Source organism: Phyllosticta citriasiana (assembly GCF_038021145.1).
Source record: "Phyllosticta citriasiana strain CBS 120426 chromosome Unknown IWZ02scaffold_5, whole genome shotgun sequence".
Lineage (NCBI taxonomy): Eukaryota > Fungi > Ascomycota > Dothideomycetes > Botryosphaeriales > Phyllostictaceae > Phyllosticta > Phyllosticta citriasiana.
In genome coordinates, this window is record NW_027117282.1 from 1,810,974 (window position 1) to 1,837,569 (window position 26,596).

At 42.6% G+C, this 26,596-nt stretch overlaps 5 protein-coding genes across 5 annotated transcripts; 2 read left to right on the forward strand and 3 right to left on the reverse strand.

The window, feature by feature from the left end:
* Window positions 1–17,127: 17,127 nt before the first annotated feature.
* Window positions 17,128–18,414, reverse strand: IWZ02DRAFT_375725 (glycoside hydrolase superfamily; the record flags this gene model as incomplete). Its single annotated transcript, XM_066764841.1, has 1 exon — window positions 17,128–18,414. One exon carries the CDS (start codon window positions 18,412–18,414, stop codon window positions 17,128–17,130), a length of 1,287 nt encoding a protein of 428 aa, XP_066624039.1.
* A 1,847-nt stretch (window positions 18,415–20,261) lies between these two features.
* Window positions 20,262–21,409, forward strand: IWZ02DRAFT_449325 (mannose-P-dolichol utilization defect 1 protein-like protein). Its single transcript, XM_066767386.1, has 2 exons — window positions 20,262–21,004; window positions 21,066–21,409. Exons 1-2 carry the CDS (start codon window positions 20,405–20,407, stop codon window positions 21,339–21,341), a joined length of 876 nt encoding a protein of 291 aa, XP_066624040.1. The 5' UTR covers window positions 20,262–20,404; the 3' UTR covers window positions 21,342–21,409.
* On the reverse strand, window positions 21,410–22,991 carry IWZ02DRAFT_449329 (isocitrate dehydrogenase). The gene is made up of 5 exons (XM_066767387.1): window positions 22,955–22,991; window positions 22,873–22,904; window positions 22,621–22,799; window positions 21,667–22,545; window positions 21,410–21,608 (listed from the first exon to the last, which is right to left on the reverse strand). The coding sequence occupies exons 1-4, from the start codon at window positions 22,980–22,982 to the stop codon at window positions 21,699–21,701; spliced, it is 1,086 nt and encodes a 361-aa protein (XP_066624041.1). The 5' UTR covers window positions 22,983–22,991; the 3' UTR covers window positions 21,410–21,608; window positions 21,667–21,698.
* Window positions 22,992–23,067: 76 nt separating this feature from the next.
* Window positions 23,068–24,325, reverse strand: IWZ02DRAFT_449331 (uncharacterized protein). Its single transcript, XM_066767388.1, has 3 exons — window positions 24,044–24,325; window positions 23,828–23,989; window positions 23,068–23,754 (listed from the first exon to the last, which is right to left on the reverse strand). The coding sequence occupies exons 1-3, from the start codon at window positions 24,261–24,263 to the stop codon at window positions 23,258–23,260; spliced, it is 879 nt and encodes a 292-aa protein (XP_066624042.1). The 5' UTR covers window positions 24,264–24,325; the 3' UTR covers window positions 23,068–23,257.
* A 104-nt stretch (window positions 24,326–24,429) lies between these two features.
* Window positions 24,430–26,227, forward strand: IWZ02DRAFT_449335 (glutaminyl-peptide cyclotransferase precursor). Its single transcript, XM_066767389.1, has 2 exons — window positions 24,430–25,229; window positions 25,283–26,227. Exons 1-2 carry the CDS (start codon window positions 24,598–24,600, stop codon window positions 25,884–25,886), a joined length of 1,236 nt encoding a protein of 411 aa, XP_066624043.1. The 5' UTR covers window positions 24,430–24,597; the 3' UTR covers window positions 25,887–26,227.
* The last annotated feature ends 369 nt before the right edge of the window (window positions 26,228–26,596 follow it).

The following is a 26,596-nucleotide window of genomic DNA, read 5'->3' on the forward strand; positions in this document are numbered from 1 at the left end:
TTCCCTATTACTATAGAGTAAGTAATAAGAGATATCTTCCTCTATATTACTTAGGCCTTCTATAGTAACATAGCTGCTACTACTAGGGATTCTAACCTCTTTAAAGGTCTCTCTAAGAGGATGAGGTACTTCTTCTATAGGGCTATTAATAGTAGCCTCTATAGTAGTCGATTCCTTAGAGGATTTTTCTCTAAGGCGCTCACTTCTCCTAGGCTCCTCCCTACTAGTATCTATAGTAGTTATAGACCTAGATCTTAGTCTATTAGGAGGGCTAGTTATAGAAGAAGGAAATATAGGCTTAGTATAGTCTATATCTTCCTTATCTTCTATACTTTTAGTATAGGGAGAAGGAAATTCATCCTCTTTAAAGGTAACATCCCTAGTGCGTATAATAGCTTGTTTTTCTATATCCCAGCATCTATAAATATGCTCCCCCTTAAAGCCTAATAATATACCAGGCCTAGAGCATGGAGAATACTTAGAGGATATAGTACGCTTTTCTCTAGGGATGTTTATAAAGACTTTACTTCGGAAAGTCTTTATATAAGAGAGATTTATAGTAGGAGACCTGCCCTTAGCTATATTTAGCCGGGCTAGAGGCGAAATACCCTCTAGGGACTTCTTAGGGGTCCGGTTTAGAATATAAGTGGCGGTTTTAATAGCCTCTAGCCAGAAGGTAAGGGGGACCTTAGAATTTAAGAGAAGGTAACGGGTAATAGTATCTATTAACCCATGTGTCCTCTCTATAAGCCCGTTTTACTCTGGGCTATAAGGAGAACTCTTTTCTAGAGTTATTCCTTTATTTTCAGCTAGTAAATCTAGCTGAGTTCCCCTATATTCTAGGCCATTATCTAGCCTTAAAGACTGGACTTTACCATGCGGCTCTATAAGTTTAAGATAGTAAACTATCTTATTATAGGCTTCTCCTTTAGTAAATAGGGGGAATACCCATGTAAACCTACTATAATAGTCTATAAAGGCTATATAGTAGGTGTATCCCCCTATTCCCTTAGGAGTAATAGGTCCTACGACATCTAGACCTATCTTCTCATAAGGTTTAGAGACCGCTACTAGTATAGTAGATATAGTACGCTTAGATTTAGCTAAAGGGCATATAGAACAGTCTATTTTACTACCCTTAACAGGTAGTAGTGCTCTAAGAGCTTCTAAGTTTATATGCCCTAACCTATTATGCCATAGGTTTAAATCTGCTATATATGAGTGATTTATAGCAGATTCTACCTTAGGTAGTATAAATAGGTTATTCTGAAGTAAAACTTCGGCATATATCTGCTCTCTTTTATCTATAAGTCTTAAGTTCTTTATATCTAGATATATACCATGTGTATATAGCCTAGATATAGAGATAAGATTTACAGATAAATCAGGGATATAGAGAGCGTCTAGAAGGGTTAGATTTATCCTTCTATTAGCGTACTTAAAGGTAATAGGTATAGTACCTATTCCTTTAGCATAGATCTCTCCTTTACCTAGTTTTATAGGTAAATTTACTTCTTTTAAAGAAGTAAAGAGATCTTTATATCTAGACATATGGGCTGTAGCGCTGGTGTCTAGAATCCAGTCATTTAGGCCAGGACCCGCGGTAAAATAAGAGGTATAACCCGTAATATGTAGGGTATCCTCTAAATCCATAGGACTACTATTATTTTCTTTACCCTTTAAATTCCTAGCTCTTTTATAGCAGTCCTTTTCTAGATGGCCATTCTTTTTATAATAAGAGCACTTCTTAGTACTCTTATTATTATAAGTAGAGGCGTTCTTTTTAGAAGAAGATTTCCCTTTATTACTAGTTATAGTAATAAGGGTAGTATTACTTTCTTCTTCTAGTTCTCGGCGCCGAGACTCTTCTACTAGACGCTCTATAAGGTGGTCTAGAGTAGTCTCTTCTTTTAGCCCTAGCTAGGCTACGGCGCTCCATGAAGAATAGCTACTAGGTATATTACTAAAGAATACACCTAGTTTCTGCCTCTCCGTTAAGGCCATCTTAGTCTAAGATAATAGGGTTATCTCATCTAATAGATTAGCCACCTAGGTATTAATATCTCCCGTATCTTTAAGGCTTAGTAGCCTTATAAAGTGTGAGACTTCCCATGAAAGTCCCTTAGATTCACATCTTTTTCTAAGGGCTTCTCCCATAGAACTTGCAGTTCTATAATGGGCAATGCTAGAATAAAGTTTAGGATCTATAGAGGTCCTAATGAAAGTCCTTATTCTAGCATCATTAACCTCCTAGGTAGGATCTTCTACTTTAGGTTGAGATTTAGAGTCTAGATGGGCTTTTAGCCCTTCTGTAATCACTATATCATTTATAGTAGATCGCTAAGACTCCTAGTTCTTAGGGCCTTTAAGTTTAGGAATGCTAGGGAATTCTTTTCCCATATTTCCTAGTAGAAGATGTTCCTTTCTTAAGGTATATTAAAGATTTTATACCTTATAGAGGTCTTTAGAGTATAAAACTCTATGTACTTATAGTTTTAAGCGGAAACTATAAGTGTATGAAGTCTCGAAGTTTATTAGGTGCTAATGGGCCTGATGCACCTAATAGAAAGTGGGGAGATTATTAGAGTATCGATGTTTTCTCTAATAACTTAGCCGGGAGTAGAGATATAAGGAATCTGATTTCAGATCCTTGTCCGCCGAGTTTTTCTCTTTAAAACGGTATACTACTTTGCTTACTAAGCAAAGTATTCGGGTTGATGCGGGTCGAAAACGTTTCGAAGTGTCGTGAAGTTTTGGTGTTCCTCGTGCCAAGACACTAGCGGGAACTAGTGTAAACGGGTAACGCTTAGGCCTAATATGGTATAGAGGCCGCGTAGCCACACCTTATATTAACGTAGTTGATAGAAATGTGAGGAAATCCGGAGAAAGGCGGAGAAAGGTAAAGAATAGGTAGTGAATAAGGTTATTCTAGACCACTAGAAGGTTCTAGAATAAAATCCTAGGTAGATATAGGCCCGACGGTCCTAGGAAAAATTCGATAGGCTAAGAGCCTAAGGATAGGGCTTAGGATACTAGTCCTTACCCTAAAAATGCCTTACTTATATAAATAAGTAGGCTTTCCCTAGACTTCTTTATAAGTTTAGCTTAATAGCTATCCACTGAGATAGTCTTACTAAGCCTTACTTATAAGAGCGGTCTAGTATAGAAAGAATAGTATATTCTTTCTTATAAGTAGGGAAGGAAGTAAAATCCTACTTATAAATTATAAGGCAAGCTATATAGTAATCTATAGATTACTATTAGCCGGGCTCATAACCTGTTAGCGGTATTCTATAAAGATAAGTAATATCTTTATTATATACCGTATGGTAGATGGTTTATAGTAGAGAATGTAGTAGATTCTTTACTATAAGAGAACTTCCTTAAAGAACTAACTAGCAGGCTACCTAAGGGTGTTTATATAGAAGAACCTATAGATTCTAGAGAGTTCTATCTCTAGGTAATTAGTAATAGGTTCTTCTATTAATAGAAGACGATTTCTAATCAATCTAGACTAGAAGATTCTAGGCCTTAGTAATGAGACAATCTAGAATAAGGGCTAGAATCTGAAAGAACCCGTAGGAATAAGTTCTTAGTAATAGAAGAGGTCTAGAAGAGTCTAGAACAGTCTAGACTTATTCTTAGGCCTCTAATAGTTACTATACTTTAACGCTATATAGGTACATTTCATACCTCTCTTTATATAGTAGTTATAGTTATGCTTTTCTATAGCGTAGGGGCTAGTATATAGTAAGCATTTAGTCCTATTACGATACCTAGAGGAGCTATAGCTAAATTCTTAATACTTTATATACTACACGTCTAGAGTAATCCTAAGGAGTTTTATAACCCTTATACTTACTCCTATAAGATAGAATAGCTTTAAGATGGCTATCTCTACCTCTTTTACTATACGGAAAGCTATAATAACTAACCCTACTTTTTAGGTAGCCCTCCTTTCGGCCGAAGTGAGCTAGTATAGAGTTCTAACCATAGAAAGGCTAGGATTAAAGGTATAGACCTCTTCTATAATAAATTATCTAATATTAAGTAAGTGTAGGTCTTTAAGAGGAATGCTATAGGTAATAACCTTATACTAGGTTTAGTTCTCCTAGACTATAGTATCTAGGAATAGGTAAGTAAAGAGGTCCTTATAGGAGGTAAGGAATTTAGAGTCGTACTAGGGTAAGCTAGTAAGTAGGATGTTACCCTTCTCCGTACGTATTACTATTAACATAATAGGGCTAGATATACCTACGTTCTTAAAGGTATTATTAATGTTATTTCGTACGGAGAGAGGGTTAAAGTCTAGGAAGGGACTTTACTACTAGATAATAACCTACATGTCCCGTAGGGTCTTTAGGGGAGTAGTAGCTAGCTTTATAGTTATCTTTAGGTAAGGAGTTATTATGTATAGTTTTCTAGTAGTAGTTACTTTCTAGGCTTAGGTTACGTACGATGGTTTAGCTAGGTTTATAGGAAGGATAACTAGCTTTTATAGCTAGTAAACCTTTACTCCTAGCGTATAAGTAGTATTTTTAAGGGAGTAAACTTATATAGTAAGAACTAATAATATATTACCTACGTAACCTATCTTAGTATAATCCCGTAGAACGTTACTAAGGTTATAGAGTCTTTACTTTTTACTTATGTTATATATAAGGTTTATTATATATAGGATGTAAGAGAGTACTATATTAATTACCTCCTAGGTAGTATTAAAGTTTAGATGAAATCTAAACCTAGTCCTTTTTCCTTAGTAGGTAGGGTTAGGTTTAGAGGCGTCTACTAGGATAGTTCTCTTTAGTATAGTATACTATTTCTTAATTAGGCCTAGTACGATAAGTAGTAGGGATAATAGGGGGAGAGGGCTTATAGGGAAATCCTAGTCTATTTCCTTAGGTTTATTAGCTAGTTAAGTAGGTAGTAGGTTAGGCGGTATAGGGGTGTCCTAGTCTATTTCCTTAGGTTTATTAGTAAGTTAAGTAGGCGGTAGGCTAGGTAATATAGGGGTGTCCTAGATTTTATAGTTACGGTCGTCTAGTAGAAGGGAAACTAGTTTAGGTAGGGCCTCCCCCTAGGGGGTAGGTATAGGTATACTTATAGTACGATACTTTAGAGGGTAGGTTTTTACTTTCTAACTTTAGTTATATACGTATAAGCCCGCGCTATAGAGTTATAGTAGGTATAGTAATTTTCGATTTTTAAAAAATTTTATGTATAGCAATAACTTATTAACGCATAGGCTTTTTTCTAAGAAGTAGTAGCTAAACTAAAGAAGAGTATAATTTAATTTTACGTCCTAGTAGAGCTAATTAGCTATTTAGAACGGGGCTACCCCGTACGTAAATAGCTAAGGAACCGCGTAAGGAGTACCTAGACTATCTAGTTTATTATTATATAACAATTTACTATAGGGTATATAGGTAGGTTTTTAGGAAATAGTTAGCTATTATATACGGATTTTACTTATACGACCGTAGGTAGCTACGTATAAGAATAGAGAAAGGGGTCGTATAGAAGGGAAATATAGGGAAGTATACTAAGGTAAGGGTTTTAGGCCTCCTTAGGTATAAGACTAAGGTACTACTTATAGGTAGATACCTTTATTAACTAGAGGAACTCTATTATATAGGAGATTCCCGGACGAGTATTTAGGAGGAGCTCTATTAAGAGATTACTCCTATATACTAGCTTAGCTAGCTATATTAAGAGGCTAGCTAGTAGCTTCTCTTATATACTACTATATCTTAGGTAACTAAGAAGTAGGTATTTTAGGTTTTATATTATGGTGCCATAGTAGGGGTAGTATAGTATATCCGTCTTTCTAAAGCGGTATAGGTAGGCTTTAAAGTAGCCGTACCTAAAAGTTAGTTAGTAGAAGGCTAAGGCGCATTACCGTTCCGTATAGGGGATTTTAATACGTTCTCTAGGCTTCTACTATAGGTTAGCATAGTAGGTATTAGGGTTTCGTACGATAGCTTTCTTAGCTATTTTAGTAATATACGTTACCTATTCTATACGTATCTATGCTTATAGCTATTACTAGATATAAGTGAAGCTAGTCCTATCCCTAGAGGGTAAGGTATCTAATACGGCCTCCTTTATAATATAATTAGCTTATTCGTTCCTATAGATACTAGTATGCCCTAGTACCTAGTATAGGGAAACCCTACATCCTATTTATATAAGGGTATTTATAGCTTAAACTATTTATATTTAGTATTCCTAGCCGGCGTTATTAGAGAGGACCTTAAGCCTCTAGAGGGCGGCTTAGTTATCTATAAAGACCTTAATGTAGTTATTCTTTAGGCCGTATAAGATAGCCTACTTAAGTATAGTAGGAATAGTATCTAGTTCCCTATTATATACTATTAGTAGTAGGCTAAGGTTAGCTCCCTTACTAGTATATAGTACATCTCTAGATAGGTTCTATGCGTAAAAAGCCGTACTAATTCCTTTTCTACCTAGGATGCATGAAGCAATCATATAGATATAAACATCTAAGGAGGGGGCTTTATTTACTATCTACTAATAGGCTATAGCCTCCTCCTCTTTAGAATTAGTACTAATATACACCTTATATAGGAGAGATCTCTTCTATAGGGGAAGGTAGAAGTGCGTAATCCTCTCCTAGCTATTACTCTTAAGATGTATAATGCTAGCTTTTACTCTCTTAAGCTAAGTTAGCCGCTTTTATATAGGGTCCCCTTCTATTAGAGTAGGGATTTACTTAAGGGCTTTACGGATAGGGTATACTAGTATAAGTTTCCTTACCTAGAGGGTATAAGACCTAATTTCCTTATTAAGGTGTAGGGCTAGGGGGAGAAGAGCCGCTTCTAGCTCTATTAGCTAGGTAGGGGTCGTCTAGAAGGCTCTAAGAATCCTATAAAGTGCTAATCCCTATAGGGATTAGTAGCTCCTCATAAAGCTAGCCTAGTTCTTCTAGTAGATTTAGCTACCGTAGTCTACTATACTAAGCACGCATGCTAGGTAGATTTATCGTACGGCTTAGGGAGAAAGGCCTCATTCCGTATTTACTAGCCGGGTAAGCCTAGAGAAGGCCCCCTTAGCTTACGTAATACGGGTAGCTAGGTGTTATTTAAAGGTAAGACCTTTATTAAATAGAATACCTAGCTATTATATAAGGGGTTTTAGCTATATCTTTTCCCTATTTAGTAGGTAGACTAGGACTAGGTCTATTTTCCTAGTAGAGAAGTAGATAAGCTCTATCTTATTAAGGTTAAAGTCTACTATATATTCTTTCCCTTTCTAAAAAACGTACGACGTAGCTCTTTATAGGAGGGTTACGTTACGTTTCTATAAGGAGGAGATAGCGGTAAGGAAGATGTTATCTATATATAAGAGAGGGCTAACGGCCCCTATTTAAAAGATCTCTCGTACATATATAAGAAATAGGATGGGTAAGACTAGACTTTCCTAGGGGATTCCTATTTAGACTAGGGTAAGGTTTTCTATCTAGCTATTAAATAATAGCTAGGTCGTACGATTCTATAGGAAGGATTTAACCTAGTATAGAAGGCATGCCGGAAGCTAAAGTCTAGCCATAACCATAAGGAGTTAGTTATAGGCTATATAGTTAAATGCCCCTTATACGTTAAGAAAGAGGGTAGATGCTTTCTTATTCTACTATCTAGCTCCCTAGACCTAATAAGTTAGGAGGAGAGCTATATCTATTATAGACTTCTTTAGCCTGCCCCTAATTTAGGAGGGGTAGAGTAGGTTAGTTATTTTAGTAAGTACCCTAAGCCGTTTTATGAAAAGTCTCTCTAGTACCTTCCCTAGGTAGTTAAGAAGAGAGATAACCCTATACGCCTTAGGTTAGGAGTAGTCTAGTTTACTTAGCTTTTATAGGATTACTCCGCGTGCCTCTCTCTAGAGAAGTAGTTAGTAGCCCTAGCTAAATAGTATATAATAGATGTAAAGGAGTTACTCTAGAGCAGCTTTATATACTTTAATAATAATTTCTTACGTAATTATATCTAGGCTAGGGGACTTACCCTTTATCTAGAAGGAGCATATATTAGCTAGCTCTTCTTTAGTAAGTAATAGCTATTCCTAGTCTAGGTCCGGCTAATAGGATGCCTAGTCATATAACTAAGCCTAAGGGGGTAAGGGGAATAATTTCTCCTAGAGGGCTTAGCATTTACCGGGGAAAGAAGAGTATAAGGTCCCTCTTATGTCTTAAATTTATGGGATAAGACTAGAGGTAGATAGGCGGGTATAAGCTATAGCTTAGAAAATCGTACGGGGTATTTCTTCTATAAGGAAGGATTCCTAGTAGTTAGACTTTACTAATTTTAGAGCTATAGTGTATTTATTCTAAGCTACCTTATACTCTTCTCTATTCTTTATATATCTAGCCCTTACTATGTTTATATGAAGGTTAGATAGATCTCTTATCTACTAGGGCTTTACCCTAGATTTAGGAGCGTAGGTAGGAATATATATAGCTATAGAGTTACTAATAGCTATTTAAAGTGCCTCCCCTAGTTAGTTAAGTATTAGGATATTAATCTTCTAGGTAAGGACCTTATTAGGGGCTTAGGCGGGAAGATTCATAATCTTAGATTATATAGTCTATATAGCTATAGTAAGTCTCATCTAATATAGTTCCTAAAATTCTAGCTATTTAGCTTCCTTTATGTTATACTAAGCTTATCCGGGGCCTCTAGGCTAGGACTAAATAGTAAGAGTAAATAGTATTCCCTTATAGTCTAAGCCTACCTTAACTATTTACTAGTCTCGTACGAGGTTAGCTATAGATAAGGAGGCTACTATAAGATCTATAATAGTCTTATTAGCTATACCGTAGTAGAAGTATATGCCTTCCCCTAGGGTATTTATAATCTTAAGGTTATTATCTTTAATCTAGTCTATTAGCTTCTTAGCCCCTAGTAATTATACGGCTAGGGGGTCCTAGAATAGATAATATTCATTAAAATCCCCTATAAAGAGGGAGGAGGTTTCTACCTTATTATATTTTAGGACCCTCTCTATTATATAAGGAAGGTTTTTATTAGCTTAGGTTTACCTAGCTTCATTATACACGTTAATAAGGCGAGTTTATATGGTTAGTCCTTCTATCTCTAGCATGAGGGTATCCTTACTAGGGAGGATATCTAGACGAAAGTTAATCTAGACTCCCTATATAAATCTTAACTAGTATACTAGTATATAGGGGCATTTCTACCTATATAAGGGGAGGATCTAGTAGAAAGATAGGTAGCTAACTAATTATAGACTTCCGTCTTACGTTACTATCTACGGTTCTTATATAAGGATTAGGTAGACCCCTATCTCTACTATAAGTTAAAGGGCCGTCTCTATAGGTAGGAGGCTTTTATTAAGGTTAACTTATAGGATTTTAATATCCTCCATTATGCTTTACACTTTAAGGTAGTAATAGGGCATTATTTATCTATAGCCTAGTAGTTCCTATAGTAATTAACGTACTAGAGGGCTATATAGAGATAAGCCTTACCCTTTATTATATAATAGGGGCATTTATAGGCGGTAGAGAGGTAGGCCTCTACGTAGTATTTATAGCTAGGAGCTTTCGTACACTATATAGAGTTATATCTAAAAGTTTAGCATTTCTTATACTATATAGAGGTAGGCGTATTATATATCTTTTCTACTTTAATACTAATTCCTACGATGTTTAGCCTCTTTATGATAGCCCTTTTAGCCTCTACCTCTATAGCGAAAGTAAGAACTACTAAACCCGCTTTTTAGGTTATATAGCGTTTCTTAGGGGTAAGCTAGTAGGGCTTCCTAATTACCTTTAGTCTAGGGTTAAAGGTTACTACCTTATTAGTAATGAATTTGTTAGAGGCCTAAGAATAAGTCTAGACTGTTCTAGACTCTTCTAGACCTCTTCTATTACTAAGAACTTATTCCTACGGGTTCTTTTAGATTCTAGCCCTTATTCTAGATTGTCTTATTACTAAGGCCTAGAATCTTCTAGTCTAGATTAATTAGAAATCGTCTTCTATTAATAGAAGAACCTATTACTAATTACCTAGAGATAGAACTCTCTAGAATCTATAGGTTCTTCTATATAAACACCCTTAGGTAGCCTGCTAGTTAGTCCTTTAAGGAAGTTCTCTTATAGTAAAGAATCTACTACATTCTCTACTATAAACCATCTACTATACGGTATATAATAAAGATATTACTTATCTTTATAGAATACCGCTAATAGGTTATGAGCCCGGCTAATAGTAATCTATAGATTACTATATAGCTTGCCTTATAATTTATAAGTAGGATTTTACTTCCTTCCCTACTTATAAGAAAGAATATACTATTCTTTCTATACTAGACCGCTCTTATAAGTAAGGCTTAGTAAGACTATCTCGGTAGATAGCTATTAAGCTAAACTTATAAAGAAGTCTAGGGAAAGCCTACTTATTTATATAAGTAAGGTATTTTTAGGGTAAGGACTAGTATCCTAAGCCCTATCCTTAGGCTCTTAGCCTATTAAATTTTTCCTAGGACCGTCGGGCCTATATCTACCTAGGATTTTATTCTAGAACCTTCTAGTAGTCTAGAATAACCTTATTCGCTACCTATTCTTTACCTTTCTCCGCCTTTCTCCGGATTTCCTCACATTTCTATCAACTACGTTGATATAAGGTGTGGCTACGCGGCCTCTATACCATATTAGGCCTAAGCGTTACCCGTTTATACTAGTTCCCGCTAGTGTCTTGGCACGAGGAACACTAAAACTTCACGACACTTCGAAACGTTTTCGACCCGCATCAACCCGAATACTTTGCTTAGTAAGTAAAGTAGTATACCGTTTTGAAGAGAAAAACTCGGCGGACAAGGATCTGAAATCAGATTTCTTATATCTCTACTCCCGGCTAAGTTATTAGAGAAAACATCGATACTCTAATAATCTCCCTACTTTCTATTAGGTGCATCAGGCCCATTAGTACCTAATAAACTTTGAGACTTCATACACTTATAGTTTCCGCTTAAAACTATAAGTACATAGAGTTTTATACTCTAAAGACCTCTATAAGGTATAAAATCTTTAATATACCTTAAGAAAGGAACATCTTCTACTAGGAAATATGGGAAAAGAATTCCCTAGCATTCCTAAACTTAAAGGCCCTGAGAACTAGGAGTCTTAGTGATCTACTATAAATGATATAGTGATTATAGAAGGGCTAAAAGCCTATCTAGACTCTAAATCTTAACCTAAAGTAGAAGATCCTACCTAGGAGGTTAATGATGCTAGAATAAGGACTTTCATTAGGACCTCTATAGATCCTAAACTTTATTCTAGTATTGCCCATTGTAGAACTGTAAGTTCTATGGGAGAAGCCCTTAGAAAAAGATGTAAATCTAAGGGACTTTTATGGGAAGTCTCACACTTTATAAGGCTACTAAGCCTTAAAGATACGGGAGATATTAATACCTAGGTGGCTAATCTATTAGATGAGATAACCCTATTATCTTAGACTAAGATGGCCTTAATGGAGAGGCAGAAACTAGGTGTATTCTTTAGTAATATACCTAGTAGCTATTCTTCATGGAGCGCCGTAGCCCAGCTAGGGCTAAAAGAAGAGACTACTCTAGACTACCTTATAGAGCGTCTAGTAGAAGAGTCTCGGCGCTGAGAACTAGAAGAAGAAAGTAATACTGCCCTTATTACTATAACTAGTAATAAAGGGAAATCTTCTTCTAAAAAGAACGCCTCTACTTATAATAATAAGAGTACTAAGAAGTGCTCTTATTGTAAAAAGAATGGCCATCTAGAAAAGGACTGCTATAAAAGAGCTAGGAATTTAAAGGGTAAAGAAAATAATAGTAGTCCTACGGATTTAGAGGATACCCTATACATTATGGGTTATACCTCTTATTTTACTGCGGGTCCCGGCCTAAATGACTAAATTCTAGACACCGGCACTACAGCCCATATGTCTAGACATAAAGATCTCTTTACTTCTTTAAAAGAAGTAAATTTACCTATAAAACTAGGTAAAGGAGAGATCTATGCTAAAGGAATAGGTACTATACCTATTACCTTTAAGTACGCTAATAGAAGGATAAATCTAACCCTTCTAGACGCTCTCTATATCCCCGATTTATCTATAAATCTTATCTCTATATCTAGGCTATATACACATAGTATATATCTAGATATAAAGAACTTAAGACTTATAGATAAAAGAGAGTAGATATATGCCGAAGTTTTACTTTAGAATAACCTATTTATACTACCTAAGGTAGAATCTACTATAAATCACTTATATATAGCAGATTTAAACCTATGGCATAATAGGTTAGGGTATATAAACTTAGAAGCTCTTAGGGCACTACTACCTATTAAGGGTAGTAAAATAGACTGTTCTATATGCCCTTTAGCTAAATCTAAGCGTACTATATCTACTATACTAGTAGCGGTCTCTAAACCTTATAAGAAGATAGGTCTAGATGTCGTAGGACCTATTACTCCTAAGGGAATAGGGGGATACACCTACTATATAGCCTTTATAGACTATTATAGTAGGTTTACATGGGTATTCCCCCTATTTACTAAAGGAGAAGCCTATAATAAGATAGTTTACTATCTTAAACTTATAGAGCCGCATGGTAAAGTCTAGTCTTTAAGGCTAGATAATGGCCTAGAATATAGGGAAACTCAGCTAGATTTACTAGCTGAAAATAAAGGAATAACTCTAGAAAAGAGTTCTCCTTATAGCCTAGAGCAAAACGGGCTTATAGAGAGGACACATAGGTTAATAGATACTATTACCCGTTACCTTCTCTTAAATTCTAAGGTCCCCCTTACCTTCTGGCCAGAGGCTATTAAAACCGCCACTTATATTCTAAACCGGACCCCTAAGAAGTCCCTAGAGGGTATTTCGCCTCTAGCCCGGCTAAATATAGCTAAGGGCAGGTCTCCTACTATAAATCTCTCTTATATAAAGACTTTCGGAAGTAAAGTCTTTATAAACATCCCTAGAGAAAAGCGTACTATATCCTCTAAGTATTCTCCACGCTCTAGGCCTGGTATATTATTAGGCTTTAAGGGGGAGCATATTTATAGATGCTGGGATATAGAAAAACAAGCTATTATACGCACTAGGGATGTTACCTTTAAAGAGGATGAATTTCCTTCTCCCTATACTAAAAGTATAGAAGATAAGGAAGATATAGACTATACTAAGCCTATATTTCCTTCTTCTATAACTAGCCCTCCTAATAGACTAAGATCTAGGTCTATAACTACTATAGATACTAGTAGGGAGGAGCCTAGGAGAAGTGAGCGCCTTAGAAAAAAATCCTCTAAGGAATCGACTACTATAGAGGCTACTATTAATAGCCCTATAGAAGAAGTACCTTATCCTCTTAGAGAGACCTTTAAAGAGGTTAGAATCCCTAGTAGTAGCAGCTATATTACTATAGAAGGCCTAAGTAATATAGAGGAAGATATCTCTTATTACTTACTCTATAGTAATAGGGAACCTACTACTACTAAAGAAGATGCCTATAGACGCCTTAACTAAGGTACTTACTAAGGCTCTCTTTACTAAATTCCTCTCTATTACCCTACGTAATAAGTTAGGGGGAGTGTTAGAGGCCTAAGAATAAGTCTAGACTGTTCTAGACTCTTCTAGACCTCTTCTATTACTAAGAACTTATTCCTACGGGTTCTTTCAGATTCTAGCCCTTATTCTAGATTGTCTCATTACTAAGGCCTAGAATCTTCTAGTCTAGATTGATTAGAAATCGTCTTCTATTAATAGAAGAACCTATTACTAATTACCTAGAGATAGAACTCTCTAGAATCTATAGGTTCTTCTATATAAACACCCTTAGGTAGCCTGCTAGTTAGTCCTTTAAGGAAGTTCTCTTATAGTAAAGAATCTACTACATTCTCTACTATAAACCATCTACCATACGGTATATAATAAAGATATTACTTATCTTTATAGAATACTACTAATAGAATTTAGTAATGTTAACTTTATCTAGGTCTACTATTAGAATACCGTAGGTAATAACTTTAAACTAGGGGATATTAGCTTAAAAGGAAGCCCCTAGGAACGTACGAAGTAGTACCTCTTTCTTACTAAGAAGAAAGTTAGTAGTAAAGCTAGGTGCGTATATAAGGATTAGGTTACCCTTAAAGGATTCCTTTACTAAGGCGATGACGGGGGTAGTAAGGCTAGTTACCTATAGCTACTAGTTAATACTATTTCGTATGGTAAGGCTAGTAATCTTAGGGATTTAGCCTCTTATAATGACTTATCTTTCCTAAAGAGTCGGCTAAAGGCGGGAGGTTTAGGTTTTCTTCTTAATAACCGTCTATTCTTATAGTACGCTGCTCTAGAAGGCTCCCTAGGCTACTATATAGGTAAATATATAAGGGAATCCGGTAGCCTAGGGGCTAGGAGGGGATATAGTAGGTACTATTCTTAGTTTAGAAGTAGGGGCCTAAGTCTACTAGGCCTTCTAGGCTAGCGTACGAGATACTAATTCTAGGGAATAAATCTATATAGTAAGAATTAACTTAGTAAAGTTAACCCTTCCCTTTTCCGTAAAGTCTCTAAATACCGTAGTAAGATTAAGGAGCTTTCTCTTCATCTCTAAATCTAGCGTGAGATGGGTAGTGTTAACTATGTATAAGAGAGCTACATTAAGAGCTTCACTTATTATACGAAAGTTCGCTATAAAGGGCTAAGTAAACATTCTCTTATTTAGTAAGTTAGGGGAGGGTACTAGGCGTTTACTACCTATAGTTAGAGTAAGAAACTCCTTATACGAGATAGCTAGTAGGCTAGAAGGCATATAGGAAGTAGAGTTTCCCTATTAGCCTAAACTAGTTATGCCTAAGGCTATAGATATGCCTAAGGCACTATACCTAGAAGCTAGTAGGAGTAGTAGGTAGATGTTTACCTAAGGATCATCTATACGTTTTTTCTCGTTATTAATAAGGTCTAGTTATAGGCTTTACTAGGGAATTTCACCCTCTTCTATAGTATTTCCTATTACTACATCCTAGTTACCCTCCTATAGGGGAGGGTATATCTCATTCTACCCTATCTAGTTACTTATACGCTAAAGCGCTATTAAGAAAAGATAGGTATAAGGTTTTAGTAAGGTGAAGGTTTTATAGGTATAGTAATAACTTATTTTAAGCACGGCTATTTTCTAAGAATTAGTGTATATAATTCTTAGTATAACGTCGGTATAGGTTTATTATAGATAGATAGTTTATCTAGGCTCTTTTTAGGTAAGTTAGCCTAGTAGCCTCCTTTATAAGGGCGTCTACTTATAGGTTTCCTCTAATCCCTATATAGCCTAGGGCCTATAAGAAGGTAAGACTACCTTATCTAGCTATAATTAAGTGGCCTATATCTATAGCTTAAAGTTATAGACCTTAACCTAGTAGGTTAGACGGGGTTTAGAGGCGGTATAGTATAGCTTAGTTATCTATATATACTATGATCTATTACCCTAGCTATTTCTAGGTAGCTAGCTCTATAGCCCTTATAAGTGCCTCTAGTTCTCTACTATATACGAGCTAGTATAGTCTAGTATTTACTCTATATCTTACTACTACTCTTATACTATCTTATTAGGTGTCGTATACTATAATTCCTATACCTACTCTATTTCCTTTTAGGATAGATAAAGCGTTAGAGTATAGAATAACTACTTAAGTTATGTATCCTATGCGTCTAGTATGTACTTTTCGGAGGTAGCTAATCTTAACTTCGTACGGCGTAGTCTTTTTCTATAGGGGAAAGGAACCATGCTTAATTAGGCTTTTAGTACCTATTACTAGGTCTAAAATTATGTTCTAGATATATTTAAGTTATATCTAGCGTCCTAGTATGCTCTCTAGTTTAAACTTATCGATAATTATATATACTAGGTATTAGTAACTAAGTTTAAAGAGTCTTATAGTATATACTTAAAGTAATATATTACGCCTAAGGTAGGGAGGGGAGAAGGCCTACTTTAATTTCTATAGAAGTAATTAGGGAGGTATAAAAGGCTCCTAGGATTTAGTATAGTCTACTATTTTAAAGTATTCATCTAAGTATCTTAGAGCTACTAACTTACTAGAAAACTAGGAACCTATAATCTACTATACTTTATATATAAGTAAGGTATAGTTATTAGACGGTAGTAGGGGATAGTCTATATTATATATTAGCTAGCCGCATAAGTCTTCTAAGTAATTACTTTACTTAGGCATTCTAAATTATCGTATACTACTAGAATAATAGGTATATATTAAACTATATTCTAAGCTATTAGATGAGCTACTTTAGCTATACTATATAATCTCCTAGGAGTATAATTATAGCTTCCTTAGCCTTATCTAAGCTCGTAAAATAGATAAGGTCTATTTTATCTTTATTAAAATTAACGGCATACTAGGTTCTAAGTAAGAAAAGCTAGGTTACTTCCTACTAGAGGATCCGTGCATTTTTCTTCTAACTAGTTAAGGGGATTATGATTAAAACATCATTAATGTATAAGAGGAATCGTACTAAGTAAGAGGAAAAGAGCTTTCGTATATAAATAAGAAATAGGATTAGTGAGACTAGGCTTCCTTAGGGGATTCCTGAAACTATTAGATGAAGGTCCTCTCGTTGGCCATTAAAGGAGATCTGGAGTTGTTAACCGCTAGTAAATGTCTTTACCCATGCTAGGAGGGAAGTAGGGAGCCTAATTTCCCCCATTACATGTAAAGGTTGAAGCGAGGTTGCAATTTTTCGTCCTCTACCCCTTCACTGCGAGGGAAAGATACCTTATGTTGGTAGGTCACGTACGATCGCATATTGAAGGGGAAGGAAGAGGTAATATGTGGGCTGAAGAACAGGGAAGACACGTTTTCGTTCGTGCTGATAACCACGACCTATGAGGACCAAACAGAAGGAAGATAATGTTTAGGGTATGATAGATGAATCTGCAATGCTGCCATGCAATCGAATGCTCCACACGGAGAATGTAAATAGGTACAAGAGGTGGTAATACACGACGGCGCTACGAATTGAAGAAGGGGCCGATTCGGGCCAATTGAATGCACAAACGCTTCTTCGTACATACAGAATACGGCTACCACGCCATCTATGCATGACAGGCGGACACGGTTTCCATCGTGACGACCAAGAGAGTAGTGACACGGTCGCTGCCGACATTCGTGCGGGTACCGACGCTGGGCGCCGCTGCTAGACCTCCAACACCGGAGAGTGCGGTGGCACCAGGAGTAGACGGCGCAGCAGCGTTACCGTCGACGGGGTTGTTGGGCAGAGCGGACGCGCCTCCTGCCGAAGCGCCGCTGGCTGCCTGTGAAGCGTGGTTAGCGACAGGAGCGGAGGCAGCAGCGGGCGAGGCTGGGGTGCTCATGGGGGCAGCCGAGAAAGAAGAAGAAGAAGAAGCGGCGGAATGAGAGGAGGAAGAGTTGGACACACTTGAGCCACAGGTCAAGTCAAAGAGCGGCGTGGTGCTGAGCGTCGATCCCACGATGCCAAAGGGAAGCAGGATGTTGGCGGGAGCCGCGTCTTGCAGCGTGTACCACCAGGTGTTGGTGCTGCCAAAGAGCGAGCAGCCGACTTCGTCCCAGTACTTCTTCGCATTCTCGACGTTGGCCTCGGCCTTGTTCAGCGTGGCGCCGGAGACGGGCCATCCAGTCTCGGTGACCCAAACGGGCTTGCCCGAGGCGGCCTTCTGGACCTCGCCAAGAGCGTCATAAAAGATGCTCTTGCTGTTGTTGATGGTGTTGTCCATGGCGCTCTGGAAGTACGGGTAAGCGTCCATGCCCAGCCAGTCGCAGGCCGCGATGACGGCACTGTTTGAGCTATTCGCAAACGTCGTCCACGTGTCGACATGGCCGATAGGCGCCGATGCTGCAGTCGTGCCCTTGATGGCGTCGCGAATCTGTTGGATATAGCTAACGATTTGCTGGGGCTGCACTCCAGGGCCTGCGTTGCTAGCGATTCCCTCTGGAGTTTCGCGATACATGTCCTCGGACCCGACCGAGATGCCAATGATGAGGTCGGTAAAGGCCGTACCGTACTGTGCGATGGCTGCTTTGAGCGCTGCAACTTCATTGTTGACGCTATCCGGGCCTGCAGATATCCAGAGACCGAGAAGGAGTGACGTCTTGGTATTGATAGCCGCCTGAATCGCTGAAATGGGAGTGTTTGTAGTTCCGCCTTGGATCATGGTATAAAGACGAGCGCTGGCGAAGCCACTGGCGCCAACAAGCCCCTGAGCAGTCTTGAACTCATTTTCAAAATCTGCTTGTTGTTTGACAGACTTGTCGGAGAAGGTTGCGCCATAGTTGAACCCCTTGATTTGCGCGGCAGCCGTAGAGACAGATGCCGCAAGAGCGACAAGCTTGGAAATATGCATGGTGGATTGAAAGTTGTAAAGAAGGAGTGACTTAGGTTGAGTGACTGTAAGAAAAGAGTAGACATGAAAGTACCAACCCCTTATATCCACATGGCATGCAGCTTGTACCGCACCATTGGGCAATAGCAAGAGGCTGCGCCTCTGACCCATCAGCCGATGTGCCGTGAAGGCAGAGGACGGTGCATGTGGCGGTTAGCCGGTCCAGAAACGGCAGCAACTTTCTAGTACAGTCCTAACATTAGCACCACTTGTGGGGTGGACAGCACCAGAACCACGCGCAATGATTCGCACACAACCAGCCACATGGATGTGGTGAATGCAATGACCCGCAGAGGAACCCTCCCAAAACGCAGCTGAGCTGCAGCCACACGAGCGGGATCTGCGCCAAGTCGCGAGCAAGTCGTCATAACGACAAACCAGACTGTTTTGTGTCAGTCGCTAAAGAAGATGAGGTCCGACTGCCACGTCCATCAGCCTTGGTAGCATGATAATTTACTTGCAAGTGTCAGCGCCGCGTGGCAATGATTCGTGTCTGATCCTGGGCTCGAACAAGCAATCGACACAGTGCGACGGAGGAGATGCAGAAAAGGGGTTGGGACGATCAGCTAGCGACAGGGCAGCCTGCAGGAGGACTCGCGGGCCCGGCCTGATCCACATCCGCGGCACTGCTAGTCGGTCGAAAACCAGGTAAAAGCTGCGCCATGGCTGTCAAACGTTTTTGAAATCTTGAAAATTCTGGTCCTTGTTGGCGAATCGGTCTCTGGGAAATGCTCTGCTTTGCACAAGGTCTGATCTCGGTCGGCATGGCATTTTCGTGGAGTATGCAGATGCAGACTTGAGTTGCCCAAACCAGCACGCGTTGGTTGTCCTGCAAAACGATTGGCCAGCGATTTTTCGGCCTTACGATCCTGACCTCGTGCCATGAATCAAGCTCTGCAAACATTTCTGAAGTTGTTTTTCTGTGTCACCGCATCTCTACCGCGGCATTCTCTTCAACACGTTCATCTACCTCATTGCTTGAGTGCTGAGCGGATGACCAGCGTGTTAATTTGGAGCGAGGCTTGGCGAGGAACTTCGTGGCACGTCGAATCTGGGCTTGAAGGCTCCATAACTCACTCTATCATTTGATAATGCTCGGATGCGCAAGGATGCGATTGAATGCTCCAGACACGGGGCACCTAGAAAGCTTCCTGTCAGTCATATGCTGAGGCATACTACCTACCTTTCCCCCTGCCACTCGTTATGTGTGCCCCGATCTCTAGAAGCGACTGGTTCACAAGGGAAGAATTTGATTCGACCCAAGCAGACCTGTGCCTTGATCAGGGCTTCTTCAGTATCTGGTCACAGTTTTCGAACATGCCTAGGATCGGATGCAAAGACTGGAACCTGCCGGGGTGCCAAATGACTTTCAGACGGCTGTCAGCGGCCGCGGCAGAAGCTTTGATTGTTTGCAAAGTCGGCTTCGAACCGGAATGAATGATTGATTGATTGATCGGTTGGTTGCTTCGAACCGGACGGTTTTGAACATCTTCGAGGTGAGCTCCATAGCGGGCGTCACAACATGGAGCAGCTCCACTTTTAGTTTTGACGGTGACAACAGTTCCCCGGATGCAACCCGATTCTGAGCGTCGCCATGTTGAATGTCTGTTGTGGGGCATAAATCTGGATTCCAGCCTTTCAAATCCGTAGACAATCTTGAGCCGGCATTTTTGAGAGGCATGTCAGTCAAGAGAGCCATGGCACCAATGGAATGGTTGTAAAGAAATCCGACGATAGAACAATTCAACACAAGGATGCAGAGCAATGGAGGAAAGAAAGTGCCGGTGTTAAGACAGAGTTGTCGGGGGAGAAACGCGCCGAGCCTGGGCTCACACCGCCCTCAACGCGAATCACCGTGGCACAAAACTTCCAGACCAGGTTGCATAAACTTTTGGAGTCTTCCTAGCCGTCACCAACACTCAGGGTCTCGCTCGTCCTCCACGCCAGCAACATGGACGCCCTCCGAAGCGCTCTCCAGCCCATTACGCACAACCTCCCCAAGCCAATCTACGAAACTGGCGTCACCCTCCTCGGCACCTACTGCTACAAGACGTTGATCCTCGACATTGACCCGGCCGCGTCCCCGGAATGCGTCAAGCTCGCAATCAGCAAAGGCCTCGGTATCGGCATCATCGGGGCTAGCTCCATCGTCAAGATTCCGCAGCTGCTCAAGCTGATCAACAGCCAGTCCGCCGAGGGAATCAGCTTCTTGAGCTACCTGCTCGAGACTAGCAGCTACCTGATAAGCCTGGCATACAATGTTCGCCAAGGATTCCCGTTCAGCACATTCGGCGAGACGGCGCTCATAATGGTGCAAAATGTCGCCATCGCTGCGCTGGTGCTGCACTACCAGGGCAAGAGCGCGGGCGCTGCGGTTTGGGTCGCTGGACTCGCAGCCGCGGGATACGCGCTCTTCGACCAAGGCATTGTCGACCCCAAGACGATGGCCGTGTTGCAGGCGGCTGCGGGAGTGCTCGGCGTCGCGAGCAAGGCTCCCCAGATCGTGGCCAACTACGAGCAAGGCAGCACTGGACAACTGAGCGCGTTCGCGGTATGACGCCACCATCTCTCCCAACAAAAGTCAAAACCTCCCAACTGACATCCACATGCAGGTTTTCAACTACCTCCTTGGTTCTCTGTCCCGCATCTTCACCACCCTCCAGGAGGTCAATGACCCGTTGGTTCTGTACGGTTTCGTGTCAGGCTTCGTTCTTAACTGCATCCTCGCCTTCCAGATGATTTACTATTGGAACAGTCCCTCGGGCAAGAAGACTGCAGGTAAGAAGACCGAGAAGCCCATCGCTGCTGCTCAGCCAAGCACCCCGTCGGCCAGCTCGACTGCGACTGCAAGCAAGTCGAAAGGCCCCAGCACCAGGCGCAGGGGTTGAACGGGGACGTAGACAGTGTTGGATTTGTTATGATTACGGATTGAAGAATTGATGAGTTTCAATCACACCTTTGATGATGAAGGTCTTGGGGCCGCGTTTTTTGATTGTGATACCAATATTCCCCCCACTTTGACCCTGAAGATCGGACGATATCACTGATATTTGACTCGCTGCGGAAAACCAAAGCTGCCACGGAAATGCTTAACAGCTAAATCCTTTTTGGCCTGCTGGAACGTCCAAAACTCTACGAACTGTCCGAATTCTTCCCTTTTAGACAATCAGACGTTCTCCATGGCTGTCAAGAGCTCATTCCATCATAACTCACCATAAAATCCTTCAAAGACGATGTCCGAGCCCTTACAACTTCTTCAAAATGTCGTTCACAACCTCACCAGTGCTGGCCTTGCCGCCAAGGTCTGGGCTCAGCAACTTGCCCTCCTCCAGGTTGGCATCGACAGCCTTGTAGATGCGGGCAGCAGCATCATCGGCGCCCAAAAACTCGAGCATGAGAGCAGTGCTGCGAAGGGTGGCAATGGGGTTAGCGATGCCCTTGCCCTCAATGTCGGGGGCAGAGCCGTGGCAAGGCTCGCCGATGACGAAGCCCTTGCCAACGTTGGCGCTGGGAACGAGGCCTAGGGAGCCGACCAGCGCGGCTGCGCCGTCCGACAGAATGTCGCCGTACAGGTTGGGCGCGACAATGACGTCGTAGTCCTCGGGCTGGCGGAACAGCTTGTATACCATCGAGTCGACAATCTGCTCGTCAATGGCCACAGATGGGCTCGACGAGGCAAAAGCAGCCAGCGCCGCGCGCGAGACCTCACGGAAGAGGCCGTCCGTCTGCGACAGCACGTTGCTCTTGTGGGTGATGGTGACGCGCGGGCCACTGTGGATGCTGGGAACGCCGTTGGCGCGGATCTTTTGGCGTTTCTGCGCAATCTCGCCCGCGATGCTCGCAATGTCGTGCGTCGCCGTCTCCGAAATGCGCTTGATGGCTTCAGCTACGCGCTTGTTGGTTGCCGGGTCCGTGTAAGTCTTTTCTTCCTTGACGTAAAGGTCCTCGGTGTTCTCGCGAACAATGACCAGGTCGACTGGCCGCGTTGCGCTCGCGATGCTCTTGACGGGCCGGACGTTGGCGTAAAGCGCGAGCTTCTTGCGCAGAGCGACGATAGGCGACGAGTAGCCGGGGGTCTTGACCGTGGGAGAGCTATGAATTTCCGTCAGACATCAATGCAGACCTGCAGGATAGTGTACTTGTGCGCAGGATGAAATGTTTGCGTACCTGACAGCGCCGAAAAGCGCACCATCGCACTCCTTCTTCAGGGTCTCAACCGTCTTGTCCGGCAGCGCAGCACCCGTGTCCTTGAAAGTCTGGAAACCAGCCGGAAGGTCGACAAACGAGAACTTGAGGCCCAAAGAAGCAGGCAGGGCCTCGAGGATGCGGCGGCCAGCCGGAATGACCTATCGGAGGGGCATTGCGTTAGAAAGACTTGAAGCTCGTGGGATGGTCGAGGGAGCTATGGGAGGTGGCTACCTCGCGGCCAATTCCGTCACCGGGGATGAGACCTGGGATATTGTCAGCTGAACGGTTCTGTGCAGCTGTCAGCAAGCCGTACCAATCCGGAGAGCCCTTGTGGCAGCCATTGTTGCGATGGTGTGGTAGTGCGGGACAAGGCGCGCGCCGAATATTTTCTGGGGAAGCTCGCGCATTGACCAACAGGGTCCGATACCGGGATGTGAGACCGAGCGGCACCACACTCGCGTCATCAAATTGGCTGACACAGTAGGTAATCTGAGGAACATTTTCGGGGTCTATGGAGCTCCTCTGTCTTGCACCGGTTGTCATGGAAGGACGTCTGCGTTTTGTTTCGAACATGCTCATCCGGACAGAACCCCCCTGATACTACATAGAACAACCATCACCCCCTGAACATCTTCCTCAAGTCATCCTTCCAGGTTCCTGCATCGACGAAACCATTCCTCTTGACTTTCTCTGCCACAATCTCCACAACCCCCGGCACACGCGTCCTGGACCCGGATTTCCCATCCCTCAAGTCAATTGCGAATCGGTTCCGCGGCTCCTTTAGCAGGGCAAGAATTCGCTGTCCAAACCCCGTTTTCTTCTCCTCTGCTGCCTTGACCGAATTCTTGGGGACTACGCGCACCCAGTTTGCTGCACCGAATCCACCACGGAACTCGCGCATTTCACCCAATGTGGCGCGGGTGGTTTTGTGCAGCCCAGCAAGACGCAATGTGATGAGATCTAAGCGGGCTGATGGGGGCAGGGACTTTACATAACGCATGAGGTGCTCATGGGAGCGGCGTGCCTCCCGGGGGATCCAGAGGAAAATGGAGTTAGTAAAGGGGGCCGTTAGCAGTGTTGTCACCAACAGCACGAGGTTTGGGACAATGAGGACTACAGGCAATTAGCATGAGTGGGGAAATCAGGGGTCGTGAGCCGCCCGGGTGATTGGGAGACAGGCACTGACTTGCTGCTACGGTTAGCCCATGTGAATCAGTACCCCCGTATGCTATTGGAGCCAATTTATAGCACCCAAGGGCAAACAGAGTTAGGCAAAGGACTTTGTAGGTTCCGATGAAGGCAGTCTTCCCCGTTCCGGCATTGTAGATCAGTAGGCGCTCGGGATACACTGGGCAAGATGGTTAGTTTCAAGTGTTTGCATCCCTCAGCTGCTGTAACTCACAGAACTTGATTTTTGGTGTTCCTTCGAAAGACTTGGGCTCTGGTGCTGTGACTTTCGTGCTCGATTTCTTGGCTTTTGCGGCAGAGGAGCTTGAGGCACAACGGCCATGGTGTTGAAATCCTGGGATGATGGTCTGGCGGCCAGTGGTAATGCGCAAGCAAGGTGGCGGACAATGGAAGCGAGCCGGGGCTCGTAGGCCTACAAAGAGAGCTGTTCTCATGACATTTGAAGCGCCAAAGCGAAGAATTGAAGAGGGTAGGGACGAGAGGTGGTGATGGACTTGGAATGGAGCTTTGACACACGTGATGGCGCAACCTTCAGGCGAACAGGGATGCCAGATGGACCGTGCAGCGGAGCCCATCTTACGCCGAACTACATGTCCGTATCACTACTACAATACATCTCCATCCATCCATGCCCACTTCCCCAACCGTGCGCCGTCCTCTCGTACAGTACTCCTACCTTCTCCTTCTTCGCCAAATCTCCTACGTGCCCCAGCCATGATCTGACCTGCGACGTCTTCAATCGCCTACATTCGCTCCCGTCCTACTACCATGCGACTCTTCTCGCAACTTGTCCGCGCAACGACGCTAGTCGTGCCCTCGCTTTCCTTCTCCGCCGCCTACACCACCCTCTCCGATGCTACCCTGAGACGGCTTCCGTCGCCCGGCGACGATTTCAACATTCGTACCGGCCGTCTTCTCGCCCCAATCCTCATTCCCCGTGTTCCTGGCACCCCGGGCTCCGAAAAGGTCCGCCAGCACTTTCTCGACTTTTTTGCACAAATTCTGCCCACATGGCGTGTCGAGTTGCACAACTCGTCTAGCACCACACCGACCTCAAATGGCAAGGAGGTGCCGTTTGTCAATATCATAGCCACTCGCGACCCTCCATGGGCCAAAGAGGGCGAGGTTGGCAGGCTGGCTCTAGTAGCCCACTATGACAGCAAACTGACTCCGGAGGGTTTCATTGGCGCTACCGACAGCGCTGCGCCATGCGCCATGATCATGCACGCTGCGCGGAGCATCGACGATGCTTTGACGCGCAAGTGGGAGAAGATGGAAGCCGAGGGCGCGGGCCAGGGCTTCATGGATATCGAGGAGGAAACAGGCGTTCAGATATTGTTGTTGGATGGAGAAGAAGCTTTTCACAGCTGGTCAGACTCGGACTCGCTGTATGGCGCAAGGTGAGCCTGCCGCTTGCGATTGAGTGCGAATGAGACTTACAAGATCCACGCAGAGCCCTCGCTGAAGATTGGGAAAACCAATATCATCCTGCTACTTCGACGTTTCAAACGGCTCTTTCCTCAATACAGCTATTCCTCCTGTTAGATCTCTTGGGCTCGGCGAATCCAACCGTACCTTCGTATTTCCAAACAACGCATTGGGCATATCTCAACATGGCCGATGTTGAAAAGCGACTGCGCGGCCTGGGCCAGTTCAAGTCTTCTCCAAACTATGGCAAGGCCACTGATAGCAATACCAAGCTCGGTGGCGTCTTGTCCTTGTCTGAGCCCATGTTCCTGCCGGACACAGGCAATGACGTAGGTAGCATGATGGCCATGATGGTACAGGACGATCACATACCCTTCATGGCCAGGGGTGTCGAAGTCTTGCACATGATCCCATCGCCCTTTCCGCAGCAGTGGCATACAGCGCAAGATGATGGCGACCACTTGGACATCAATGTAGTGGAAGACTGGGCGAAGCTGGTAACTGCTTTCACAGCTGAATGGTTGGATCTAGAAGGTTTCTTTGACACGAAAACCTCGAAAGGAGAAGAAGCTCGGGTGCGAGAAGATGTTCGAACAAAAAGGGATTGGTCACGCAAGGATGAGTTGTGAGTTTGACCCCCGTTCTGCTTGTTTCGTGCTTCTTTGCCCAATGAGCAGATTTAATCGATTTTCCAACAGCTTCCAATATTGGCCATAGGCATTGATGTGTACGACAAGGTGATTGCAGGAGTTGTGGTCATGATGTACTAAGTGTGTGTGGCACTACGCATTCGGCATTAGGAGTCGGGGTTTACTTGGGAGCTCCTGATGCTTGGCACCTCTAATGTCCAGAGAACAATGAATTTTGCAGAAGCCTTCCGCAAACGACATCTTCCAGCATTTTCTCTTTGTTTTGCTCCTCGCGATTTTCATTGTGTGCATCAATCGAGTTGTCGAGGCTCTTAGGTCCTTGTCTGCGTTCCGAGCTGCACATGTCAAAAATGTGCCGTGACCGTCTTTGCCCATTCTCTTACCACCTTCTTCCTCTGTGTTTTCATGCTGGAAAAACTAGCATCCAACATGGTAAAGGATACTCGAGCGCGGCCGCTTCCTCGGCCTCGCATCCGACGCCTGTACCGAGTCACTTACCCGAAGGACGATTCCCCAGATTACACTCTTATTCCTTGGGGCACCATTAACAAGGCCCGAATGCGCAACTTTCCTCCTGGAAAAAGACCGAGGGACAGCGGACGACCTACAGCCAGACAGATGGACTCCTGGCCGTACGGTAGCAAAATTGTCAACCTGCCAAAATCGCCACTTCTTCCACAACCTCCTGT